Source organism: Amphiprion ocellaris, chromosome 6 (genome assembly GCF_022539595.1).
Source record: "Amphiprion ocellaris isolate individual 3 ecotype Okinawa chromosome 6, ASM2253959v1, whole genome shotgun sequence".
Lineage (NCBI taxonomy): Eukaryota > Metazoa > Chordata > Actinopteri > Pomacentridae > Amphiprion > Amphiprion ocellaris.
This window is the reverse complement of record NC_072771.1, coordinates 25,668,962-25,693,487: the sequence shown is the minus strand read 5'-3', so window position 1 is coordinate 25,693,487 and position 24,526 is coordinate 25,668,962. Positions and strand designations below refer to the sequence as shown.

At 39.9% G+C, this 24,526-nt stretch overlaps 2 protein-coding genes across 7 annotated transcripts in view; both read left to right on the top strand.

The window, feature by feature from the left end:
* The first annotated feature begins 9,210 nt into the window (after window positions 1–9,210).
* trafd1 (TRAF-type zinc finger domain containing 1) lies at window positions 9,211–20,123 on the top strand. Of its 2 annotated transcripts, none has more exons than XM_023282431.3 (12): window positions 9,211–9,650; window positions 9,950–9,998; window positions 10,949–11,084; window positions 12,277–12,330; window positions 12,433–12,868; window positions 13,369–13,662; window positions 13,738–13,802; window positions 15,767–16,027; window positions 16,294–16,432; window positions 17,416–17,632; window positions 17,771–17,828; window positions 19,018–20,123. In XM_023282431.3, the coding sequence occupies exons 2-12, from the start codon at window positions 9,964–9,966 to the stop codon at window positions 19,054–19,056; spliced, it is 1,734 nt and encodes a 577-aa protein (XP_023138199.1). In that variant the 5' UTR covers window positions 9,211–9,650; window positions 9,950–9,963; the 3' UTR covers window positions 19,057–20,123. The 2 variants fall into 2 exon arrangements, with proteins under 2 accessions (XP_023138199.1, XP_023138198.1); XM_023282430.3 differs by having other exon boundaries at window positions 9,212–9,650; window positions 9,939–9,998.
* A 2,199-nt stretch (window positions 20,124–22,322) lies between these two features.
* smtnb (smoothelin b) overlaps window positions 22,323–24,526 on the top strand; it is a 48,066-nt gene continuing 45,862 nt past the window's right edge. For 3 of the 5 annotated variants that reach the window (XM_035953826.2, XM_035953825.2, XM_023282381.3), the window contains exon 1: window positions 22,324–22,622. In XM_035953826.2, the coding sequence (XP_035809719.2) occupies window positions 22,572–22,622 (51 nt within the window). In that variant the 5' untranslated portion in view covers window positions 22,324–22,571. Of the gene's footprint in view, window positions 22,623–24,526 lie in introns of all 5 variants that reach the window. The other 2 variants (XM_035953827.2, XM_023282380.3) reach the window with 2 other exon arrangements.

Sequence of the window (24,526 nt, the reverse complement as noted above, 5' to 3'; positions counted from 1 at the left end):
AAATGCAAAATAAATACATGAAAGAAAGAAAATGAGATATTCTATGTAGACTTCAAAGAACAGGTCCAGATGAAAAATAACTAATGGCAAATAAACAAAAAAAACCCTTTATATAGACAAGTCAAATCTGGACTAACCTGTCCCAACATAATGTCTGATTTGTGAAACCTTTTTCTGTTTGCTAGTTCTAAAAATAAGTGGGTTTTTTGTTTGTTTGTTTGTTTGTTTGTATTTTGGGGCAGAAATGGCAGATAAAGGCAGGTGAAAATCAAAAATCACTACATACTACACACTGGACATATCTAGTTTTATAGTAGATATTGCCAGAGAGGCTTAATACTCTTTAAACTTAGTGTCCAAATTGTAAAATCTAAAAAAACAGAAAAGGGAGATTTCACAGCTCTGTCTAGCTAGCTAGCTAGCTATGTGTGTGTGTGTGTGTGTTTTCATAGATACAATACAGGTTTTATAAAGTTAGATCTGAGCTAGGTCAACTATGGTCCATATGCAAACAAATAGTGAAATTTCCATTTTATTAGGGTCCGAGCACCGAATGGTGCGAAGACCCTATTGGAATGCAAGGAATTATTAGGGTCCGAGCACCGAATGGTGCGAAGACCCTATTGGAATGCAAGGAATTATTATTAGGGTCCGAGCACCGAATGGTGCGAAGACCCTATTGAAATGCTAGGGTTTATTATTATTATTAGGGTCCGAGCACCACGAAGTGGTGCGAGGAACCTATTGAAACCCTAGGAATTATTATTAGGGTCCGAGCACCGAATGGTGCGAAGACCCTATTGGAATGCAAGGAATTATTTATTAGGGTCCGAGCACCAACGGTGCGAAGACCCTATTGGAATGCAAGGAATTATTAGGGTCCGAGCACCGAATGGTGCGAAGACCCTATTGAAACCCGTGGGTTTATTATTATTAGGGTCCGAGCACCGAATGGTGCGAAGACCCTATTGAAACCCTAGGAATTATTATTAGGGTCCGAGCACCACGAAGTGGTGCGAGGAACCTATTGAAACCCTAGGAATTATTATTATTATTATTATTATTATTATTATTATACTTTTTTCTACGGACGGGGAAAACGCATTTTTGACGCCCTAAACATACACGAAAACGCATGAAAATCGCCACACACATCAGGACTGGCGAAAAATTTGATATTTTAGGGGAATGGCACGCCTGCGTGCCAAAATGGCTCAATAGCGCCCCCTAGAAAATTACGAAAATTCAGCCCCCGGACAGCGTTCGACCTAGACTTCTGAAATTCGGCACACATATGTAACTCATCAAGACGCACAAAAAAGCCTCTTGCATCATTACCCATAATGCAACAGGAAGTCGGCCATTTTGAATTATGAGTCATGTTTTGGACATTTTTGTGTCATTTTTGGACATTTTTTAAAATCTATAAACTCAAACAGCGTAACTCCAAGAGAGCTGAAATTTGGCCAGGATGTACTCCAATCACGGGTGATCAAAAGTTATCAAAACGCTCCGCAAAAGTCTGAAGGCGTGGAAATGGCGAGCCACGGAATGCGGCCATTTTGAAATATGATTCATATTTTGGACATTTTGTCATTTTTGGACATTTTAAAAAGCTATTAACTCAAACACCGTAACCACGAGAGAGCTCAAATTTGGTCAGGATGGACACCAGTCATGGTTGATCAAAGGTTATCAAAATACTCTGCAACAGTCTGACGGTGTGGCCATGGTGACCAGCAGAATGTGGCCATTTTGGATGTCTCGCCATGAAACAGGAAGTGCTGTCTAACTAGCCTGGACATGCATCAATCTGCCTCAAACTTTACATGTGTGATCAGAGTCCAGCCCTAATCACATCCATAGGTCGATATAGACTCACTGTCATAGCACCACCTGGCGGCCATTTTGAATTTCTCGCCATGAAACAGGAAGTCATGTCTAACTAGCCTGTACATGCTCCAATTTGTCTGAAATTTTACATGTATGATCAGAGTCCGGCCCTAATCACATCTTTGTGGCACTTGGTGGCCATTTTGGATTCCTCGCCATTAAACAGGAAGTGCTGTCTTACTAGCCTGTACATGCTCCAATTTGTCTGAAATTTTACATGTATGATCAGAGTCCGGCCCTAATCACATCTTTGCACCACTTGGCGGCCATTTTGGATTTCTCGCCATGAAACAGGAAGTGCTGTGTAACCAGCCTGTACATGCTCCAATCTGCCTGAAATTTTACTCTCTCAGTTGCAGCGCCTCCTGGTGGATATGCATGGGCCAGTCGGGCCGCTCGGATGCGAGGACCCGTACAACGCTGCTTGCAGCTTTTATTGGTTTAGTGGTTGGAAGTCAATAAAACATTAGCGTCAGTCAAATTGAATGCGTCAGTGGATGGAAGTGGTGGTTGCCTTGTGCTGCTCTTCACTTCACTGCAGCTCCATGGCTCCATCTGCTGGACGGACAGAAGTGCAGCAGCTGATGGCAGTTTCTTTGACCTCACGCTGCTGTCAGACCCCAGATTAGGGTTTATTTCAGATATATATAAGAGAAAATAGTAATTAAAAAATAAGCTGATGTTGTATTTTTGCAGCAGTGAGTTTTACAGGGTTAAGAGCAACAAGTCAAAGGTTATTACTGAGGATTTTAAACAAAAACATTCAGGCAAACAGTTAACATCATAGGGTGCCTGACATGTTTGTTTTTTTTCCGGGTCAATACAGATTTTTTTTGTAATCAAGGAGATCAATAACCAAGATTTGGAATCACTACACATTTGCAGAAAAAATAAAGTTTTTGAACAGCACATAAAGTTAAGTTACAATTAAAATAATCACGAGTTGCAGCCTTTGCTTATTTATGTTTTACATGCTGAAGTTGTCCTTCAGTGTTTCACTGATCAGATTATGCTGTGGGCAGGAACAAGATCAGAGGGAGGCAGCTGCAGCAGACCCAAAGTAGTTTCACATTCATTTATCTGATCAGATTTCAGGGGGCTTTTTTTTTTTTTAAGAAATGGGACCAATAATTGAAAACATGCTAAATATCAGATGGGATCATTGGTGTCACAGGACATCTGCAGACACAGGTCAAAGATTACAAGGAGTTTATTTAACGAATGAAACTAAAACCAACACAGAAAGGATAACTAAACCAAGGTGAAAACAAAAAGGGGAAACCAGACTAATTGTAGGAGAAAGGTTCTGGTTTCAAAGTCTCTGGTCTGGCAGAGAGCGGAAGAATGAAGAACCGGGCCTTCGTGGATTAAGGTGATTGAGAACAGGTGAATCAACCCCCACACCCGTGAGAGAGATGGATGGATGGATGGATGATGGATGGATAGATAGGTAGGGAGGTAGATGGACCATAGATAGATGGATGGATAGGTAGATTCTGCAGTGTGGAAATTTTCAGTGTGGCAGTAGCAGATAGGAAAAAAAGTAAAAAGAAAAGCAGCACTCAGTGCACAGATATAAATAGATGCTTTCTCCTTAGAGAAGAAATAGAAATGCTTGTAAAAAAAAAAAACTTGTGAAATTGCACATATTGACTTATTTACATTTTATTGCAGTTACTTCATGGGTGATCTGAACTACTGGGAGCAGGTTTGATTGAACACAGTCTGACTGCTGCAGGAAGGAAGGACCTCCTTCAAACATCGTGGGTGAAGCAGTCTGTCCCTGAAGGAGCTGCCGGTGATGGTCCTGTTTCCTGCAGGGGGTGGGAGATGTCCTCCATGATAGACAACAGCTTTGTCATCATCCTCCTGTCTAACACCAGCCCAGGACAGAGCTTGCTTTCTTAACCAGTTTCTTTAGTCTCTTCCTGTCTGCAGCCGTGATGCTGCTGCTCCAGCAGACCACTCCATACAGGATGGCTGATACCACCACACAACCATAAAAGGTCCTCAGAATTGCTCCCTGCACCCCGAAGGACCTCAGTTTCCTGAGCAGGTGAAGTCTGTTCTGACCTTTCTTACACCGTGCGTTGGTGTTCTATCTCTAGACATGTTTGAATGTCTTTATCAATAAATGGTCAAACACATGTTGAGTGTCAGTTCAGCTCTTTGTTCCACACATGTATATGTTCCTATGTGATTGGTGTCTTGCAGTCAGAGTGTAAAGAATTGAAGCTGTCAGAGGCTTTCTGTGGTGAAGAGGCTGCAGGACATCAGCTGCTCCAACAGGTGACGCCTTTGTTTTTTGGCTCCAACCAGAACCAGCAATAAATCAGCATGAGCTGCAGCTTATCCACCTCATAGAGTGTATAATAAAGAAACCAAGAGGTTTTAGTTGATAGCTGTCTCTAGTGAATGACCAGCAGTGTCTTGTTCAGGTTGTGAGGAGAAGTAAAAAGCTTACAGCAGCTGGTATTCCCAGGTAGTCTCCCATCCAAATACTAACCAGGCCCAACCCTGCTTAGCTTTGCAGATCAGATGAGATTGGGTGTATTCAGTCTCAGAAACAAACCTGCAATGTAAGTTCTGTACCTCACATGATTCAAATCTCCACTCACACCTTTTATTTGTCCTTTGATTGCTCCAGTACTGATTGATGCCATCATTTAAGCCAATTTACAACAACACCTTGTAGGAAATGTGGTGCAGAGGTAAGTTCTGTGCCTCACATGTTGAAGGTCCATGGTTTAAATCCCCACTCACACTTTTTATGTGTCCTTTGGATGCTCCAGTACTAATTGCTAGCATCATTTAAGCAAACTTAGAGCAGCATCTTGTAGGACAGGTGGTGTAGAGGTAAGTTTTTTGCCTGGCATGTTGAAGGTCCCCGGTTGAAATCCACCTTAGTACCTTTATTATCTTCACCTCCTTAATAGTTTTGTGTACCATCATTTACGAAAACTAACCGTTACACCCAGTAGGAAGGATAGCGCAGTGGTAAGTTATCTGCCTCTCATCCAGGAGGTTTTTGGTTCGAATCTAGCCCAGGGCTCTTTTGACACTTTTTAAGATAAGATAAAGTTCTTTATTTTTCCCCACTCCAGGGGAAATGTACATTGTTACAGCAGCTTTATTTACAATATATACATACTTTGGCTGTATGACAACCTCTTTCAACCATCATTACAACAAAGTCCATGAAGGACCTTGTGTGAAAGATAGCTCACACATAGGTTGTGTGTCTGTCATGTGGAGGGTCACGGTTTGAATCCCCACTGGGAACCTTGTGGAGGATGATAGCGGAGTGGAAAGGTTGTGGTGTGTGGTGTGGAGTGTCAGTGGATTGGAGTTGAAGGGTGGTTCCTGCAAAACCGAGAAGTTGCCCGAAAAAGGTAAAGAGCGTAAAGAGCGTAAAGAGCGTAAAGAGCGTAAAGAGCGTAAAGAGCGTAAAGAGCGTAAAGAGCGTAAAGAGCGTAAAGAGCGTAAAGAGCGTAAAGAGCGTAAAGAGCGTAAAGAGCGTAAAGATTTTATTTTACTGCACTGTAAAGTTTGAGAAGCTCTCAGCCAAAGACTCACGACATTAAATGTGTTTGTGCTGAGGTTGATTTGTCTCTTGAGGCAATGCGAGTGGAGATTAAAAAGCTAATTTTGTATAAACCACTACCAAAAGGAAAAATGAAGAATGCAAAAAGAGGAGGTGCTCTAGGAACTACACGGTGCCAGACCCCCCCGGCCTGTTCGATGGCCACGTCTGGCCCATGTACCTGCAACACAAGAGGGCGTAAAGAGCGTAAAGAGCGTAAAGAGCCTTTCAAGAAGATTTTTGGCGAATTTTGCCCAAATGTGAAAAAAAAAGCTTGAGCAGAGTGGGGGATTGAACCTGCACTCTCCAGGTTCCAAACCACCATCACTACCTCTGGACTACCGGTCCTACATACCCAAATACAGGCTTTTCTTCTATTCATCAAGGCGGTGACATCAACACTGAAAGAAAAAAAAACAATCCACAAAATCAAAAAAAGAACATAATCTACTTACAACTTTTAAAGAACACGCTAAAAAACACAATACTAAAAAGTCACACTCTTCTCCTCATCACTCATTTTTACATTTTAACACAATTTCAAAGCCACACAAATCACATTCTTCATGTCAAATCACTTCTCTTCACTACAAATGGGAGAGAACAGCAAACAAATAAAATACAACTTATGGCTTAAATATCTTCAAAATCTCTTTGCTATTCCTCTACATTCAAATTCCTCAACACCACTCAACAAAGAGCGCAAAGAGCGCAAAGAGCGCAAAGAGCGCAAAGAGCGCAAAGAGCGCAAAGAGCGCAAAGAGCGCAAAGAGCGCAAACTGTCTTTCAAGTAGATTTTTGGTGAATTTTGCCCAAATGTGAAAAAAAAGGTTGAGCAGAGTGGGGGATTGAACCTGCACTCTCCAGGTTCCAAACCACCATCACTACCTCTGGACTACCGGTCCTACATACCCAAATACAGGCTTTTCTTCTATTCGTCAAGGCGGTGACATCAACACTGAAAGAAAAAAAAAACAATCCACAAAATCAAAAAAAGAACATAATCTACCTACAACTTTTAAAGAACACGCTAAAAAACACAATACTAAAAAGTCACACTCTTCTCCTCATCACTCATTTTTACATTTTAACACAATTTCAAAGCCACACAAATCACATTCTTCATGTCAAATCACTTCTCTTCACTACAAATGGGAGAGAACAGCAAACAAAATACAACTTATGGCTTAAATATCTTCAAAATCTCTTTGCTATTCCTCTACATTCAAATTCCTCAACACCACTCAACAATCACCTGCAGGATCTCTTACTTCTTTCTTAGCTCTGACAAAACATCTTCAAGACTCTGAGAAGACAACTCATTTTCAACACATTTGCTGCTTCGTCTAAGTGTCCACACACATCTCCAGTCATCCACAGGCCTCACCACTGATCAGCTGCACAAACTTACATGTTAAACTTCTCCAAAGATAAAATACAGGCCCTTCTGTCTGATCACAACTTTTACTGGTGGCTCATATTTCAAGTTCATTTCCTTGCAAAGTCTTTATTTTGGATTAAAGTGGGATCTGTGACCAGGCAGATCACTTGTTTATTCTTAGCATTTGGATTTCACTGACATTCCTGTCATGTAGAAAAATAGAAATATCTTTGCATTGATTCAGCTAAACTAACTGCAGACACTGAGAGGCGTAAAGTTCAACAAATGCTGTTTTTATTTACTTCACTGGTGACATCAGTAGATGCTTGCAGTGAAACCACCACTGCAAATATTTATGCATTAAAGTATCACAACTGAAAACTCCCTACAAACGTCCACTTCTAACACCACAAACATTGTCCAGAGGAAATGATATTAGCTGAACATAAAAACATGTAAAACAGCTCTGATGCTTTCATCCTGAGCTCCACTCAAACATTTCACTGTGCAGCAGCTCAGCAGTTTGTTTAAGAAAAGCATTTAGGTTCAATCTGTGAAGCCCAAAACCCACCAGCTTTGAAAAATGACACCATTTACCAGAGTCACAAACTGTAAAAACAGAAGGAATTGTTGGATTTTCTATGTGAATGTGTCGCCTCTCTAGTTAACTCACCCGGTTACGTCTCCATCCTGACGCTGCTCTGCTGGACCGGAGCTTCTGGACCAGCCGGGTGGACCTTCCTTCACAGATCTTCCCGGTGGGAGTGATTCTGAGTCGGCCTTGGTTGACTGCAAACTCCTTAAAATGGACACATGAGAGGAAATCGTGGACAAATCGATACAACAGCTTGTTCGGTTTGTCCTGTTCTTAAATGGGTAGAAAACTGCTGAGAGCTCTCAGTTCATTTCAATTTTCAATTCAATTTTATTTATATAGCGCCAATTACAGTCAAATTGTCTCGAGACGCTTTACAGAACCCATAAGCCTGACCCCCAGAGCAAGCCAAAAGGCGACAGTGGCAAGGAAAACACCCTTTTAACAGGGAAAAAAACCTCGAGCAGAACCCGGCTCTAATGGCGGGGTCTGAACACATCCACACTCATAAATTTAGAAATACTAATGGCGCCACCTATTGGCAACAGGAAGAAGTTGTCGTTACATTTGCACGTGCCATTGCCAGAAACTTTGTCATATCATTCAGAAAATTGGTCAGGTGAGTGGTTACACGTTGACGATGCCACAGTGTGAAGATTTTGACGATTCATAACACGCTGTTACCATGGCAACGCAATGTTGCCGTAATAAACAAAGTACTTTTTGACAGGTTAAAAATGCTCAAATGCTCACCAAAATTACCACACATATCTGTACCGGCAACCCATTTCATATTTTAGGGAAACTGCACATGTGTGTGGCAAAATGGCTCCATAGCGCCACCTGGAAAATTTCAAACAGTTACTACGGCCAGTACGTGTCACCTAGAATTATGAAACTTGGTAGGTGTATGTAACTCATCAACACGCACAAAAATGTAATTGACACCCATGGCCAAAACCCAACAGGAAGTCGGCCATTTTGAATTATATGTCATATGTTTTGACGATTTTGGGTCATTTTTAGACATTTTCAAAAGCAATAAACTCAAACAGGCTAACCCCGAGAAAGCTGAAATTCGGCCAGGATGTACAGCAGGCATGGGTGATCAAAAGTTATCAAAATGCTCCGCAAAAGTCTGAGGGCGTGGCCATGGCGGCCTCCTGAACTTTGATGCTTCGCCATGAAACATCAACTGCTGTGTAACTGCCCTAAACATGCTCCAATCTGCCTCAAACTGTACATGTATGATCAGAGTCCTGCCCTGATGACATTCACATGCTGAAATACAGCCACAGTCATAGCGCCACCTGTTGGATGGAAGGAAATGCTCTATAACTAGCCTGTACATGGTCCGATCTGCCTGAAATTTTACGTGTGTGATCAGAGTCCGGCCCTCATCGCATCGGTAGGCCGACATGCACTCTCAGTCGCAGCGCCGCCTGGTGGACGTGCGTGGATTCGCCGACCGGCACGGATGCGAGGACCCGTCCAACGCTGCTTGCAGCTTTAATTATTATTTTTTTTTGCATTTCCACAAATAGGATTTCACAAATTGAAAGCGGGTTACATACAGCAATAAGGGTTTAACTAAAACTTACAACATGTATTTACATCAACAAAATGCGGGTAAAAAGGTGAAAAATTGGTCGCTCGGTGCTTCAGGTTCAGTTTCCCTTAACTTGTCCCTTAACTACCGACCGGCAGCTTCCTCCATGTCTCCTGCAGCCTGACAGGCCTGACTCTGGGCATCACCCACCTACTGGAAGGACGGAGCAAGGAGGAAATAACGAACTGTTTTTCTCGGTAGTTACCACCGAGTTGTTAGCTACCGTGTGTGAGTTTGGTTAAATATCATCAGCTGACTAAAGGTAGCGTCGACACGGTGGTGTTGTCTTTGCTTTGACCGGGCGGCAGGAGCAGCACGGCCGGACTTTACATTAGCTTCTCGCTTTGTTAGCCACTGGACTCCGGAAAGAGCACATAAAGTTAGTTAGCTGGCGTCGCTACGTGGTGTTTCCTAGCCGTGCATTTAATGCTAGGCTACGTAGCTAGCTAAAGCCCGCACAGCTAGGCTAGCACTGTACAACTTTTTGAGGTAGTTCAAAATGCTTGTTGATTGAGGTTGAACAGGAAACCATTTCCTAATCCAGGCTATCGTCGTCGGCTAACGCTAGCTCCCTGTCTGGAAACACCGGGTGAGCAAACCGAAAGTGCTTGAATCAGTTTAATGTGCTAACAGTGGTAGTTGTGTGTACATTAGCCATGGTGATCTATGGGGGTTTCTGTACATGAGCTTAGATGTTGCTGCCTCTTCGATTAACTTGACCCCATGAATCTCAGATACCACTTGTTGAACTAATAAATCACGAGTTCCTTTCTGTTGCTACAAATAGTGCACGTTTACCTGTTTTAAAGACCAGCTCGGTTAAATGCTACATTCCTCTGACATTCCAGACAAGCTGATGTGTCTTTTTAACTCACAGTTTCTCCACAGACTTTGGTCAAGTCATGGCAGATGAAAACACACAGTTCTGTGGCAACTGGTAAATATCACTAAGTTACAATATTTGATCAATAAATTTGATTAAGACTGCAACTCGATTAATCTTGATTTATCTGTTGATTATTTTCTCTATTAATCGATTGTTTGATTTGGAAAATGTCAGAATATTGCGAACAATGTCCATCAGTGTTGCCCCAATGCCTAAGATGACAAATGTTCACCTTTAACCCTCATGTCGTCCTGCGGGTCAAAATTGACCCGTTTTAAAGTTTGAAAATGTGGAAAAAAACATATTTTCACAGTGAAATTTCTGATGTCCACATTTTCAACATTTTTAGGAAATTTTTGAAAATTTTTTGGTGGGAAAAAAGTAATGTTTAAAAAAAAGTTTCTTTAAGAACATTCGGAAAAAAATTAAATTTCGCTGGATTTTGGTTGATTTTTTTTCTGATTGATATATATATATATATATATATATATATATATATATATATATATATATATATATATATATATATATATATATATATATATATATATAAAAATAAAAAATCATTTTAGATATTTTTAGGATTTTTTGGAAGATTTTTATTCATTTTTTGAAAATATTTACAATTTTTTCAAATTATTCTTTTAATTTTTATTTTTGCCAAATTTGGGGATTTTTCTTTTTTAAATAAAACTTTTAAGGGAAACTTTGAAGGTATTTTTGGCATTTTCTTCCTGAAGATTTTGCAAAATTTTTTTGCTGATTTTTTTTGGATTTTTTTCAGACAAGGGAACAATTTTTTTTAGTGCCCATAAATGAGGACAACAGGAGGGTTAAGAGGCAGGAGTAAATAAAAAATTTAAAAAATGCACTCAAACTAGTGAATCAGTATGACAGCTTAATGATTAATTGTTACAGCTCAAAACTGAATTGATTGTGACCACTGTTTCAGTATCTTGCTTGTTTTTTGTTTTTTTGTTGTGTGTGTGTTTTTTTTTTAGCAAACATGACATTCCAGAGGCTAATTTTACGACCCATGAGATCCACTGCAGAAGAAACATTGCGCTGTGCGATGTGTGCCAGGAACCAGTGCCCCGGGCAGACCTTCAGGACCACAAGCAGCAGGAGCACACACAGGTAACATCTGAACACTAGTGCTGGAGATTTAAACATTAAATCAGCGATAGATGGCACCCAGGTAGCTCGACTGGTTGAGCGAGTGACCCACGAACAGGGGTTGTGGTCCCCGATGCAGCGGCCAGGGCTTGATTCCAGCTCATGGCCCTTTGTTGCAGGTCTTCCCCTCATTTTTTTCTCCCTACTTTCCTGTCTGCCTCTCTACTAACCTATCCAATATAGCCAACAAAAGGCCAAGAAAATAACTTAAAACAAAAAAAATCAGCCATAGATGTGTGTTTCTTTTAAGTGTGGTCTGTCGCCAGAAGAGGGAAAAACGTGTGTAATCTGCACAACATGAAAAATTAATGAATATGTGTGAACCTTAGTTATTTCTCCCAAACCCAGTAACCAGTAAACTGTGAAATGAACCAGGGACCTCTGTTATTATTATGCGTTCAGACTGCTATTTTTAAGTCATAGCAATTTGTCACTACACTAGACTTTATAGAGGGAATTCTTGTATGTTTTGGATATTTTTGAGTCTGTTGGATATGATTTCACTGTATTTGGGGACCTCATGTGTGCTTTATTCCTCATTTTACAAGCCATTTTTTGCATAAAGTATGTTTATTTTCGGGGCTGCACAGTGGTGTAGTGGTTAGCACTTTCGCCTTGCAGCGAGAAGATCCCTGGTTCGCATCCTGGCTTTCCCGGGGTCTTTCTGCATGGAGTTTGCATGTTTTCCCTGTGCATGCGTGGGTTTTCTCCGGGTACTCCGGCTTCCTCCCACAGTCCAAAAATATGCTGAGGTTAACTGATCATTCTAAATTGCCCGTAGGTGTGAATGTGAGAGTGATTGTTTGTCTTTGTATGTGGCCCTGCGACAGACTGGTGACCTGTCCAGGGTGTCCCCTGCCTTCACCTGAGTCAGCTGGGATAGGCTCCAGCTCCCCCCGCGACCCTACTGAGGATTAAGCGGTGTATAGATAATGGATGGATGGATGTTTATTTTCAGTATCAGTTACTCTTTATAATCTTCCTCAGCTTATTCTAATTGTAGGCTGGCTAATGCAGCAGTTCTGTCAATGAAAAATCACTGCAGTCACCAGTGACCTCAAGTCTTTGTCTTAAAGTAAACGATTAACGACAAAGCAATGTCAAACTGAGACTGTATAATGGTAACTGTAATATCACCGTGTTTTCATTGTAGATTACATGCAAGTGTGGCTTGAAGATCGAAAAGAATCACATTGAAGCTCACCAGGTACTGAAGACCATTTTCCTTCCCTATTTATAAATTTAATATTTAACCACCTTGACTAAAAACCCTCTAAATGTGTTTCCTTATGATGATTGTCTCTTTCAGAGCTCTGAATGCTCTCAGCGGCTGGTCCCGTGCCAGTACTGTGAACTAGAGCTTGTTTTCAGTCAGTCAAAAGAGCATGAGGACTATTGTGGCACACGCACTGAGCCTTGTCCTCACTGCAAGTGCAATGTAATGCTGAGGGAACAAGCTGTGCATCCAGTCTTATGTGGAAGCCTCACGCCACCCCAAGAGAGGAACAACAGCAGGATGAGCCGCAGTCCAGTGGAACAGTCTCCGGGTCAATGGTTTGAAGCCCACTCCATCCGAAACCTCCTAAGAGCCCAAGAAAGAGGCCCCAAGAACAACAACATCAGTGCAGCAGAGCATCAGTCATTTCCTCGCCCATTTGATCCCCCAGTTTATAACGCTTCAAGGGCACCTCAGGCCTCAGGAGACTGGAAGAATCCTGCACCACAGAATACACCATTTAGCCGCTGTGAGTGTACTTTTTTAAAATTCATTGTAGTGTAATAGGAAAATGTGGCAACAGGAATTAATTTGCCACTGTCTGCCAGCTTTAAATAATTGTACCAGCAGTTTAAAAGTGCCTTGAAGAGTTGTTCATTGAAGTGTTATTTTTCCTTGTGTGAGAAAGTCTTTCAAAATGAGTTTTGCAGGCAGAAGCCCCTGGAAAATATTAATTTGGAGAGATTTTGCAGCCTCAGCAATAGACACAAAGGTGGTCATTGGCAGAGGGCCAAAGAATGCACTGAACATGTTGCCAAGTTGGGACTGTGTGTATTGTAGTGTCAGCAATATGGAACTTAAACCATGTGATGTAAAAGTAGGAATTTGACTTGAAAGGATTGAAAAAAAAAATTAAACAGAATAAATCCTCGTAATTTAAATATGTATTGTTGTACTCTGAATGGACCTGATGCTAATGCTAATTTAGCTACAAATCTTTTCTGAGTTGATTCTGAAATTGTCTTTTAGTGCTGGGGCAGAGTGATTTCCAGCACAGCAGCAGCAGCAGCATGTGGCCACGCAGCGAGCACACACTGGATGAGGACTCGTCGGGCCTCGACTACATGTTGGCTCTCAGCCTGCAGAGTGATGGAGAGTCTATGGGGGGAGGCATCGAGGGCAACATGTGGAACGACATCTGGGATCACAAGATTGGGAAGTCTAACACCTCCGTGAACTCTCCACTGTCTCCGCCCAACAACAACTACCCAAACTTCTCTGTAGGGACAAGCTCAAGTGCTGTCCAGGACCACGATCAAACAGGTAAGTAAGTGTTGATTAGAATGCTTCACTTTGTTCTTCTGACAGTTTGTTAATTATATTAAATTGTTTTTATAGATGCCATGCTGCCTTGTGAGTTTTGCGAAGAGCTGTTTCCAGAAGAGGACCTCATTTTGCATCAGGTTTGAGAATGCTTCTTGCTACATCATCGCTTAAATGTCTAATGCATGATGCTATGATTTTTGTAGTTTAGAATAACATTTTTGGCACACATACCTTAAATATGGGAATTAAATTGAGACTGAAGCAGACCAGAGTCTAAACATGTGAACGGCACGCCTACAACCAGTCAGCCTTCTGGAAAACTGTCACTCGGCTCAATCTCATATAAACAAAAGCACCACAATCACAATAGATTAACAGATTGCCTAAAAGACTACCATGTGTCACATTAATAGACTAGTGGAATATTTACTTTCAGTGTTAATAAGACTGTTCAGTTGTTGTTTTTTTTTTTTTGCCGATTTTTCAGCTGTGAGATGACATGGTTCAGATTAGCTAGAAACCAAATGTTTCTTGTTGGGATGGCACCCAGAAGATATTTCAACAATAGAAAAAAATACAAATGAGCAGCTGATTATCCTCCAGACTACTTGCCCCCGTCCCATTGTTGCTCATTGTGGGCTCATTATTCATTGAAATTTATAATCCTCAACCTCTATGGAAACAGCACAACCATAGCTAAAACTAGAAGGAGTTTAGAAATGTCTCTTGTGTATTGCAGTTAAAGCTATAATGCCATACATCATGAATTATTTATTTTTTACAATTTACATTCGAATCTTTGGGGAAAAAAACCCTCATAATCAACATACACATCACTTTTCCAAGTGCCAACAGTGTTACTAAAATCGCATGATGTCTCTAAGTGATATTGATATTTTACGACTTAGATTTGTGCTTTCTTTCCATACTTGTATATGCTCTGTGTAAACACAGGCCTCAGTTCAACCAAATAGTCCCGTAATGTTTGTCTTAGAATCGCTGGTTGAACGTGAGTCGTTCATGGTTTCTTGGTTGCTGTTGTTATAGTTTCTGGTTCTGATAAATCATGTAATTTTGGATATTTTTTCAAAGATAAGATGCCTTTCAAACCTACTAGCAAATTTTGGGGTTCAGGGGCTCAAAGTAAAAGGTAATATTTACATTTAAACCTTTATGCCAATAATTAAAAGCTTGTTAGTTGTAAGGAGCCTTTGTTCATGTTGTAGTTTTGGATTTATTTGCATTTAGCTTGTCTTACTTATTGTTTTGTCCTTTTCCTAGTTAACTTTGGTAGCCAGGTAACTGTGTTTAAAAGACTTTTACCAGTGAAACATAAACATCATAAACTAGCTCTCCATTGACAATTCTTGTCTATATTAGAGTAGAATACACATTTAATGTCTGAGAAAAGCCTGCCAAGCTGTTTCAGTCTACAACACATCATACTAGGAAAAGACAGTTTGTGATTCCACGTCAGTGCATCATGTCCATATGCATGACCAAACAACAGCTGCATTAAAACAACCAGAACCAGACTGATAGATAAAACCAGCCTGACTCTGGTCGTCTGCTCAATGACTGAGACTAGTATTGTTTTTCTGTTGTCTTTGTTGTTGTTTTGGAGCTATTCATTGTTGTTTCTCAAAGAGTCAGGTTATAATTCACCATATCTCCCTCTTATTTTTTTTAAATTTCTGCAACATCACTGGTGATCTCCTTCAACAACTACAGATGAAATTAGCTTTTAGCCATATCTGGTACAGTTACTGTAACGTGATAATTTCCTGTTTAAAGAAAAAGTAAATTAAGTTAAAAAAACGGCCTTCTTCCCCCTGCCGACTATCTGCAGCTGACATTTTGTCTTCCATCTCACATTCATACTGCTTTCTGTTTAACGTTCTAAAACCTGTCCGCCCTAAATTATCAGATAGCAAGCGAGCATTTGCATACCGTTCTTTATCTTTTACTGTTCACAGTCCAGTTCACGCACTTGCCTGTTTGAACAAATGGGCCTTATCTTGATGTAGGTGGAACATTCTGGTTCAACTCAGATCAGTTTAATGTTAGATGTAAACTTGTTGTAAACTTTTCTTTGTTTCAGACTGGCTGCAGTCCAGCTTCTGCCTTTGCGTCTTTCAGCAAGCAGCCCTCATCTCCACCCAAAGAGGACAGGATGGGCAGGAATGCTCCAGGGCTGATGCACGGCTTCCCTGACACTCTGGCTTCCAACATCCCCACCTTCCCTCGCTCAGTGTCCCCGGCCTCCTACAGTCCCCCAGCCAGTCCACTAGAGGGCGATGTGGTCATTCCCTGTGAATTCTGTGGCGTTGCTCTGGAAGAGGCTGTCGTCTTTCACCATCAGGTATGTCATCAGTCATGTTACAGAGCCACTGGATGTTAATGACCGTATTAGAAAATTATTCAGACACGCCTTGGGTTATCTTAAATAATGTGACATTGTTACTGGCAGTTTAATACATTTTGAAAAGCTCATCTGTAGAGATCTGCACTTTAAAACTTAAAGAATCCGCCTTTAAAGCTCATTCCTGAGTATGTATTCAAGAATACTGAAGAATACATGTTGTCAGGTCATGTGATATTTGATTGTTTGTGTGTTTTTGTGTCCAGGACAAATGTGATATGCGTCCTCAGGCTGGCCATCCACTGAATAATATAACGAAACCATCCATCAAAAAACCACTAAGCCCAGCAAAAGACGCCTTTGGGCAGATGTCTCCAGATTTTCAGAGGACAATAAAACACCAAGGTAAGATATGAATTTTGTTCAGAATATTTTAAGAATGTAATGCTGAAAGTAAATTATTTATGGAAAAATTATGAGAAATCTGATGAAACCTTGTGCAGTGTGGCAGAAGCACAACCAGATACAAATACTGAACAGACTTTGTACCTCAACAGTGTTTAAACAGTTTACATAAAGGGAAGTGTGGCTGATTTACAACCACTTCAGGTTTATTCCTCACTCACAGCACAGGTTAAGAGACACAGATAGAGAGGATAACTTTGTGTTACACCAGGACAACGCAGGCATGATATAGTGTCTCTAGTAGACATTTATGATAATTCATGGGATGTGAAAACCCTGTTAAGTGGAAACTTCAGAGAAGAGTGTTCTCTTGGAACAGGAAATAACTTCTCATTGTGCATGAACAAAAAATGAATTAAAAATAAATCCATTCTCGTTGACATGGCTCCAGATCTCTGCATTGCTTGACATATTTGTGCAGCACATCAAACAGAATTAAGTATGAAAAATCATATATAATAATACATGAAGGGAGATGAATTGTGTTTCAGTCTGACAGTCAGTTAACTGTTTAGTGCAGTTGCCTCCTCATAATCTCTGCCTTTGGAGAGACTTGCATGTCATTAAATTTTTAATTTTTAATTTTTTAAACTTTTTGAGTATGTGGAGTTTTTTGTCTGTTATTATTAAGTTTGATTAGTCCTTTCTTTTTTAAATGTGTTTAAATGCAGTTGAATAAATTTGTAAGATACAAAATGTTCAATCAGAAGAATTCTAAACAAAAAAGTAAAGTTACAACTTTTAAACACTTTGGACATTGCATCAGGAAACTTCAGAACACACAACATTCGTATTTCATGAAAAGCTATTTTAGTGGATTGCATTATAGGGTCAGTAGGCACAGCATGCACTGGCTGTTTTGTCTGATCACTGTCTGCATGTGTGTTTACTTACGCATCCTGTTTATACTCTCAAACCTATAGCCGACTTCCTGGAGGCGGACTTTGGATTTGACAGGGACACAGCACCAGGACAAAACCTGAGGGGACAGCAGAGAGGCTACATCGGCCTCCCGAGTCAAAGAAAGACGTCCAACTGTGACGTTTCTGTGAAAAACAGACCTCAGCAGGGCAGGGAAGCAGAAGGAGCTCATTTACTGTTCTGTGACACCGACAAACCCGGTGCTGCATCTCTAAAGGGGTAAAAGCAATAAATTCATTGGAATTACTTTAGCTCTACTGGACCACTTTAGAATTTCTTGAATATTATTTTTGCTGTATTTTAAAGATGTTTTTAGCATATTATAAACATTCTGATTTAATGTTGTGTGTCCATCAGACTTCATCTCCCAGAAAATAAAGAAGGGAGAGGGAACAGAAGGAATCCAATAGCAAAGGTACACTTACATTTTGTATTGTTTTCAGCAGATGATGAACAGGATTGCCTGTGGATTTGATCATTGTGTGGGTTGTGGTCGTGGTCCAAATGGAAAAAACATTATCACCTTCTGTATAGTCAAGCTTTTAAGTTGGGGAGAAATATGAACACCTGCATGAAATTGTTCATTGCAGTGGTGCCATTTTTCCTTTTTGCCATTCTTAATTTTTTCTTTTACTTCCTTTCGATGCCAGTTGATGTGAAATATTAAAAACTTGTGCAGGTCTGATACACCTGTATCAATCGAATCAGATCACTTCTGTTGGGCAAAGCTTTAACACCGTTAAACAAGTTTCAACTTTGTGTACAGTAACTGCAAAAGCTAACAGGAGTTGTATTCTAAATTTTGGAATTTTCCTTACCAAATCAAATTTTTTAAACCAGTTATTAAGTATTCTCAGTCCCTTCTGTTAACAACAAATTATTCAAGCAACATAAAAATACCAGCACAGACAAAAACAACACAGACATGTGTACTACTATTCAAAAATGTAGCATAAATAGTTAGGATATAAAGTATTTATGTACAATTGTATCATAAATATAAAGTTGAAAGTGAATCCTGACCGAAGTGCTTAACAGAGAGTCAAAATTTGGGGGATTTTTTTCATGTATTGCAGTTCAATAAAAACACAGACATAAGAGGATCTATGTTAATTGATACTAGCATAGAATATCTGTAAAATATTAATAGCACCAAAAACAAGTAAAAGCAAGCACAAGACGGGCCAGTCATCCCCTAATTACTATTAAAAAGGAAAAAAAAGAATCTAAACTGATGATTAGGTGGATTTTTAAAGGTATTTGAAGAAAGATGTATGTGAGTGAATGACAAACTTTTGTATTTGGGATTGTAATAAAAAATGCGAGATCACTTTTGGATTTTAACTCAGTGGAATGACGAGCAGTGGTAAATATGCAGATCTGAAAGTCCAGAGATGGAAAAGAGATGAAGAACAGAGATACAATCTGGTGCAAGTCAATACGAAATTTAAAAGCAGTTAAGATTCTTTTGCAAGTAAATACACTCTGTCGGAATTGATCGGAAGCTGAAATTTCTGTAATGTTTTTTGCTTTAATTTTTCTTCATTGGCTTTTTAATTGTCTGTAAAATGATGATTTTTAATTGTATTTTTTTATGGTTGCAGTTACCCAAGAAGCAGAATGAAGAGCAGCAGGAAGAGTGAGAGCTGTAACTCATGGAGAAATAGACAAACCAAATCTCCTGCTCTGCTTTTCATGTATCTTTTTTGCACACTTTTGAAAATGAAACCTTTACCTATCTGATAAGTGCCTGTGGGAGTATCAGCAACTTACAGTTTATATTTTGAAGAATTTTACTATCAGCTCTGAAGCAAGTAATTTGGTTTATTCCTGCATATTCTGCTTTATATCAAGGCTTGTTACAATTGTTTAATTGTCTAACTTCCAGCCTTAACAGATAAACTCTAAGATGGATATAATTTACTCTGAATTAGATTTTTTTGTATTAACTCTACAAGTTGTGTCGCGGCTGATTAAGAACGCCGAGAACATCAAAGACAGACACATGACTTTGTCGGTGTGCATTTGTCGAACTTAATCTTTACCTTGTTACTTCAGCCAAGGACGTTTTGTTTTCACCTCTGTTCTCCAGTTACTTCAGAGTATTCCTCAGTGTTCCCATCGGTTTCTGCATCTTTGTGTAACCTAAAGCACTTTGATAGATTATTTTGTTAAAAAAAGGGCTTGTGGAACAGATTTGATAAGTTTATGCATCTCTGACCGAGAACAGATTAACGGTATTATTGAACATTTGTCTTTTTATACTGTTGAACATTTGTCTTTAATAATTTGTCTGTAACTACTCAATAATATTTAGATTTTTTTAAAATTGTACCTACATATCTATATATGTGATGTTATGTTGAGATGTTCTTTGGAGCCTGTCTCCTGTCTAATGTTCCTCTCAGTAGTATGACAAACTTTTGTTTTGCTCCTCTGAATAAGATTTAAGATTGATAAGATGTATTTTGTGTGTAACATATAGGGTCCACTTTAGAAATACATATAAACTAGGCAATCACAGATGGTTGAGTCTGCAGTGTTTGCTTTTCTGACCAACAACCTCAAGTAGAGAGCAGCAGCTGAGTAGTGAAATCACCTGATGTGGTGTTTAGTTGGACTTCAGGCACACAGCTGACTCCTCCTGTTTCAGAACAACTGTCTTGATGCTCCCACTCTTGTGTGATTATTAAATGTTTTAATGAGGGTATCAATGGTTTCATGGCAGCCGTTTGTATTTAGTCAGCGTTGGTTCATACCTACATCTAAACAACCTCAGTTAACCAGTGATTTTACCAAGCTGTGGTAAGAAGTATAGCTCAACTGTCTCTTTTTATTTCTCATATTTTCAGCCAGTTAACCCCTCAGGAGCTGCTTCTTTGTTTCATGTTTCTGACTATATGTGGTTACCTACGTGAAGGATTATACATGCTGCAAGAGAGATACATTTTTAACTCTGTTTGATGTTGCAGGACACCAGTATTTCTGTCGTGCCAGAGTCCCACATTGGTTTTTTTGTGATTATTACAATCACGAAAAAGACAACATGCTGAGTGTTATTGGAGGGATTTTGCATCGGTGCATTTAAAAGTGGCTGTCATCTGAAATAGTTGAGATCATGTCTTGCCAACAAAACTGCAAGTGTTTGAATTATTATGTCTTTAAGAATCAACATAAAACATATTTTTAGGAAAAATACACTAATCTCATGCACTCTGTTTTTGTAGTGGGAATTTCCAGACTTTATTTCTACTAAACCAATTCCAGTATTTTCACACTTGGCCAACAAAATAGACAAAGAAAATAAAGTAGCAAGTGTTTGTTCACCAGAATTCTGTAGCTGGCCACATGGAGAAGCATTTTAAGAAGTAGTCAAACCTCCATAATGGGAAATAAAATGCCATTGGTGTATTTTCCAGGCCTGTAATTTCCATTCACTTTACTTAGGAAGGTTCCTGGAAATACAGTTCTCTGTAAGAGCCGGGGCATCCCTGGGCAAATTACATGTTTTGTGGATTTTTGAAGTGAAAACAGGTAATTACAACACAGCAGCAAACATTAAAACTGTCACTTTTTATTTCTTTAACCTAAAAAGCAGATCAAAAATTACACCGTAAATAGGGCATCTGTTTAGGCAGACACCACCATTTGCAGAAGTTTTTGCAGCCAGATAAGAGAGTTTATTATCTTGATTTCGGTGTTTTCTTGTCCTTACAGATCATCTTAAATTCTAAAATAATTTTCAGTCGGTGTTTTACTTGCAGCACTTGTGAAATCGACCCACAGATTTCTAGCAATGTTCATACGGTACTGTAAAGGGCATTGTTTCTTCTTCCACAGAGCCCCATAGCAGAATATTTATACTCCTAATCGTAACGTTGGCAAAGTGCTACGTTAATCAAATGCTGCTAACTTTTTCTCTCAACACTTGTTTGATCATTGTGGTTGAAGGGCTCAGTTTTAGCTTCATCTGTGCACAGCACTGGTTTCCAAAACAGCTCTGGCTATATTGATGTACTGCACACGTTGTCTCTTGTGATGAAATCACTCTTGAGTTTCCCTTTGATGACTTACACTAATAGGTCCTGGCTGTACATCCACAGTGCAGAGTGGAACATTGCACCATCACTCCTACGGCTGCTAAACCCTCCTGTAGCTCCCTTCTAGTCATACGGGGGTTTTGCTTTGCTTTGGCTAGACCTCGCTGTTGTTTTCTTGTACGGGGGAAAAAAACACTCTGGCCCGTTGTATTTTTTTAAACACTTGTCTTGGGCAATGGCGCCCTTGTAAATCAGTGATGGGGAAATTGTTGTGGTGAAACATTCTATAAAACAAGCAGCGCTGCTTTATTGCATGATCCATATCTTTGACAAAACTTGACATTGTCATTGTGGCAGGGTGCTGCTTGAAGGTTGTTTCCCGCCATGGAGGGGATTTGATAGGAGAGTTGAAATCTGTGTAAAATACATGGAGGAAGAGGGGGAAGAGAGGATTAATTTCTCCCTCTATAAGAATGATAATGAAGTGCAGCCAGCCCATTCTGCATAATGTGCTGTTAGTGCTAGAGAATGGTCTGACTGTTCAACTAGGCAACACAGGAGTGTGTGGTGTGGCTGATCAGCGTGTGATTCCCAGTTTGTACTGTCTAAGTAAATAAAAATGAAAAATCCAAGTGTTTCTTTGTTGTCTGAATAGAGTTGCTGAAAATGTTCCGACAACATTATCCAGAACAGAGTTTGAGTAGATGTGAAACAGTGGCACTGATCACCCTCCATACTGAGTCGCTGTTTCACGTCCTCCCACACAGCGGCGCGCTTTGAATGAGCGCCGGGAGCAGCCGGAGACCCGGAGGGGCGGAGTTACACCTTTGAGTGGGAATCCTCTGTTCAAAAAGCTGCCAACGTCCACTTGTATGAGTGTTTCTGCTTTCACTGCTGCTCCAGAGACAACAGAAGAGGACCGAAATATGCTCTGAACAAGCCGGAAACTGCTTCACTTTTTTTTGACTCGCAACAGAAACAAAACTTGAGAGAAACTGCAAAAAAGAGACAATAAGACAAGAAAGCAAGATAGCGAGTCGTGCAGGTGGAACACGTTGCTGACCGGGGAACCACATCACAGCTTCTCGACTCACCTGAGGCCGAGCAGAAAGACTAAAATGTCCCTAGAGACATATTCAGCGCTGGACGAGTCCTCCCTGCGAGCCCTGGTGAGTACATGGATGGAGTTTAACAAAGTGGCTCTAGTCTGTGTTTCTGTTTATCATTTTAAACCTCCACAGCAGCTGCACCTTGTATTTAAGTCAAACTAGGTGATTCCTTTGTTTGGGGAGAAGATCTTAGAAAGAAATGTGCACTTTAATGCTCATAATTGTGTTTCTAGGGATCGTAAATATCCTCAAATACAACATGTTGACTGAAGAGCAGCCAACACTTTACCCCTGTGATAGAGTATAATAGTTTTTTGTTTTTTTTGTCCCCTGGAAGTCTCTCTCTTTTAGTACTGACACCTGACAGGTAGGATGTGTAAGTATTAGGGTTAATCCTGACAGGTGGTCTGCACACATACACTGCTGCTTTATTAGCTCTGTCTGCACAGTTCATCCTCCCTGTCTCAGTGCAGGTCAGGAAAAGTGTGAAGTATATTTTCAGTGTTTACCTCGAGCAGACTGAAAAAAATAGTTGTTGGGAGGTTGTTTTGTTTTTTTTTTTGTTTTTTTTTGCAATAGGGTACCTGCTTAGATTGTGTGTCAAGCAAAAATGCCAACATTTGCTCATTCTAAATGTGAAAATCTGCTGCTTTTATGTAATTTTTGTCCAGTAAAATTGAAAATTTTGAGGTAAAGAAAAGCTGATTCGGAATATTAATAGGCATTTTTCCAGACTTTTAGTCAACTAGTCACTTAATTAATTGTCAACTATTTTGATAGTCAATCAGTTGGTTTGAGTCACTTTTTAGGAATAATAGTCAAAATCCTTGGATTCCTTAGTTTCAAATGTGACTATTTCCTGGTTTTCATGGTAAATGCTCAGTGATTGTGAAATGTAATGTTTGTAATCTTGTGTTTCTCACCCATTTACGCTCGCTCACTAATCGTTTCTTTGCTCCTCCATGACACTGAACTGAATGTTTTTTAGTTGTGTGCAATAGAAGACAGTTGGAAATGTCATCTTGGGCTTTAAATGCCACATCTCATAGACCAAACAACTGATTAATTGGTTGAGAAAGTAAACTACAGATTGACAGTGAAAATAATAATTAATAGTAGCCCAAAATAAAATAAGTAACTTGCAGATTGTTTTGTAAAGAAAACAGCTGTTGGTTGAAGCATTGGAATGAACAAACTCTATGACATAAAGATTAAAGGAGTTGGCTGCTACTGAAATTATGAGACAACATGTCCGATGTGTGAACAACACAAAAGTACTGATAAGAAGAATGTGTCATGTGGTAGAAAGTCTAGGAAGTGTAAGACTGGCCGGTTCACAGTCACATTAGTCACGTTGTAATTATTTCCTGGGGCGAGCGTTCATCCGTCTAACACATATATCATGACACCTGCAAGACGGACACATTTACAAGGACGCATGAGTCAACCTGTCCTTGTTCAGACGCCGTTACAGTGAGTTTGTCTGAATCACTAAACATACGCAACAATTGAACATGAAGCATCTGGCAGAAGTAGTCATACTTCTGGTATTGCCTAATGTAGAGAGAAAAAAGATGATTTTATTTCTTTTGTGGTCTCTGTATTGATATTTATCCATCAGGTGTCCCAGTAGAACTCTACATGCTACATGATTAGTTCGAGGATAATCAGAGAGTTGAACATCCACTGATTCTTTGTTTCTTACAGTTCTCGACTCTAATAACTTCAGGGTTTGGGATTCAGAGAGTTAAACTACACTTCTCTGTTTGTAACTTAACTTTTCAGTCATTATCCTCACTAGCTGATTTCCTAAGAATGTGTACTTCAAGAGGAGCCTGTTACAGAGAAAGCATTTTGATTGCTGTTGTTGGAGATCAGTAAACCTGACAAGAGAAGGCTGTTTACTTTGGAACCATGTATGCAGCGCATAAATGTAATGTTTAGTTGACCTGCGTGATGCTATT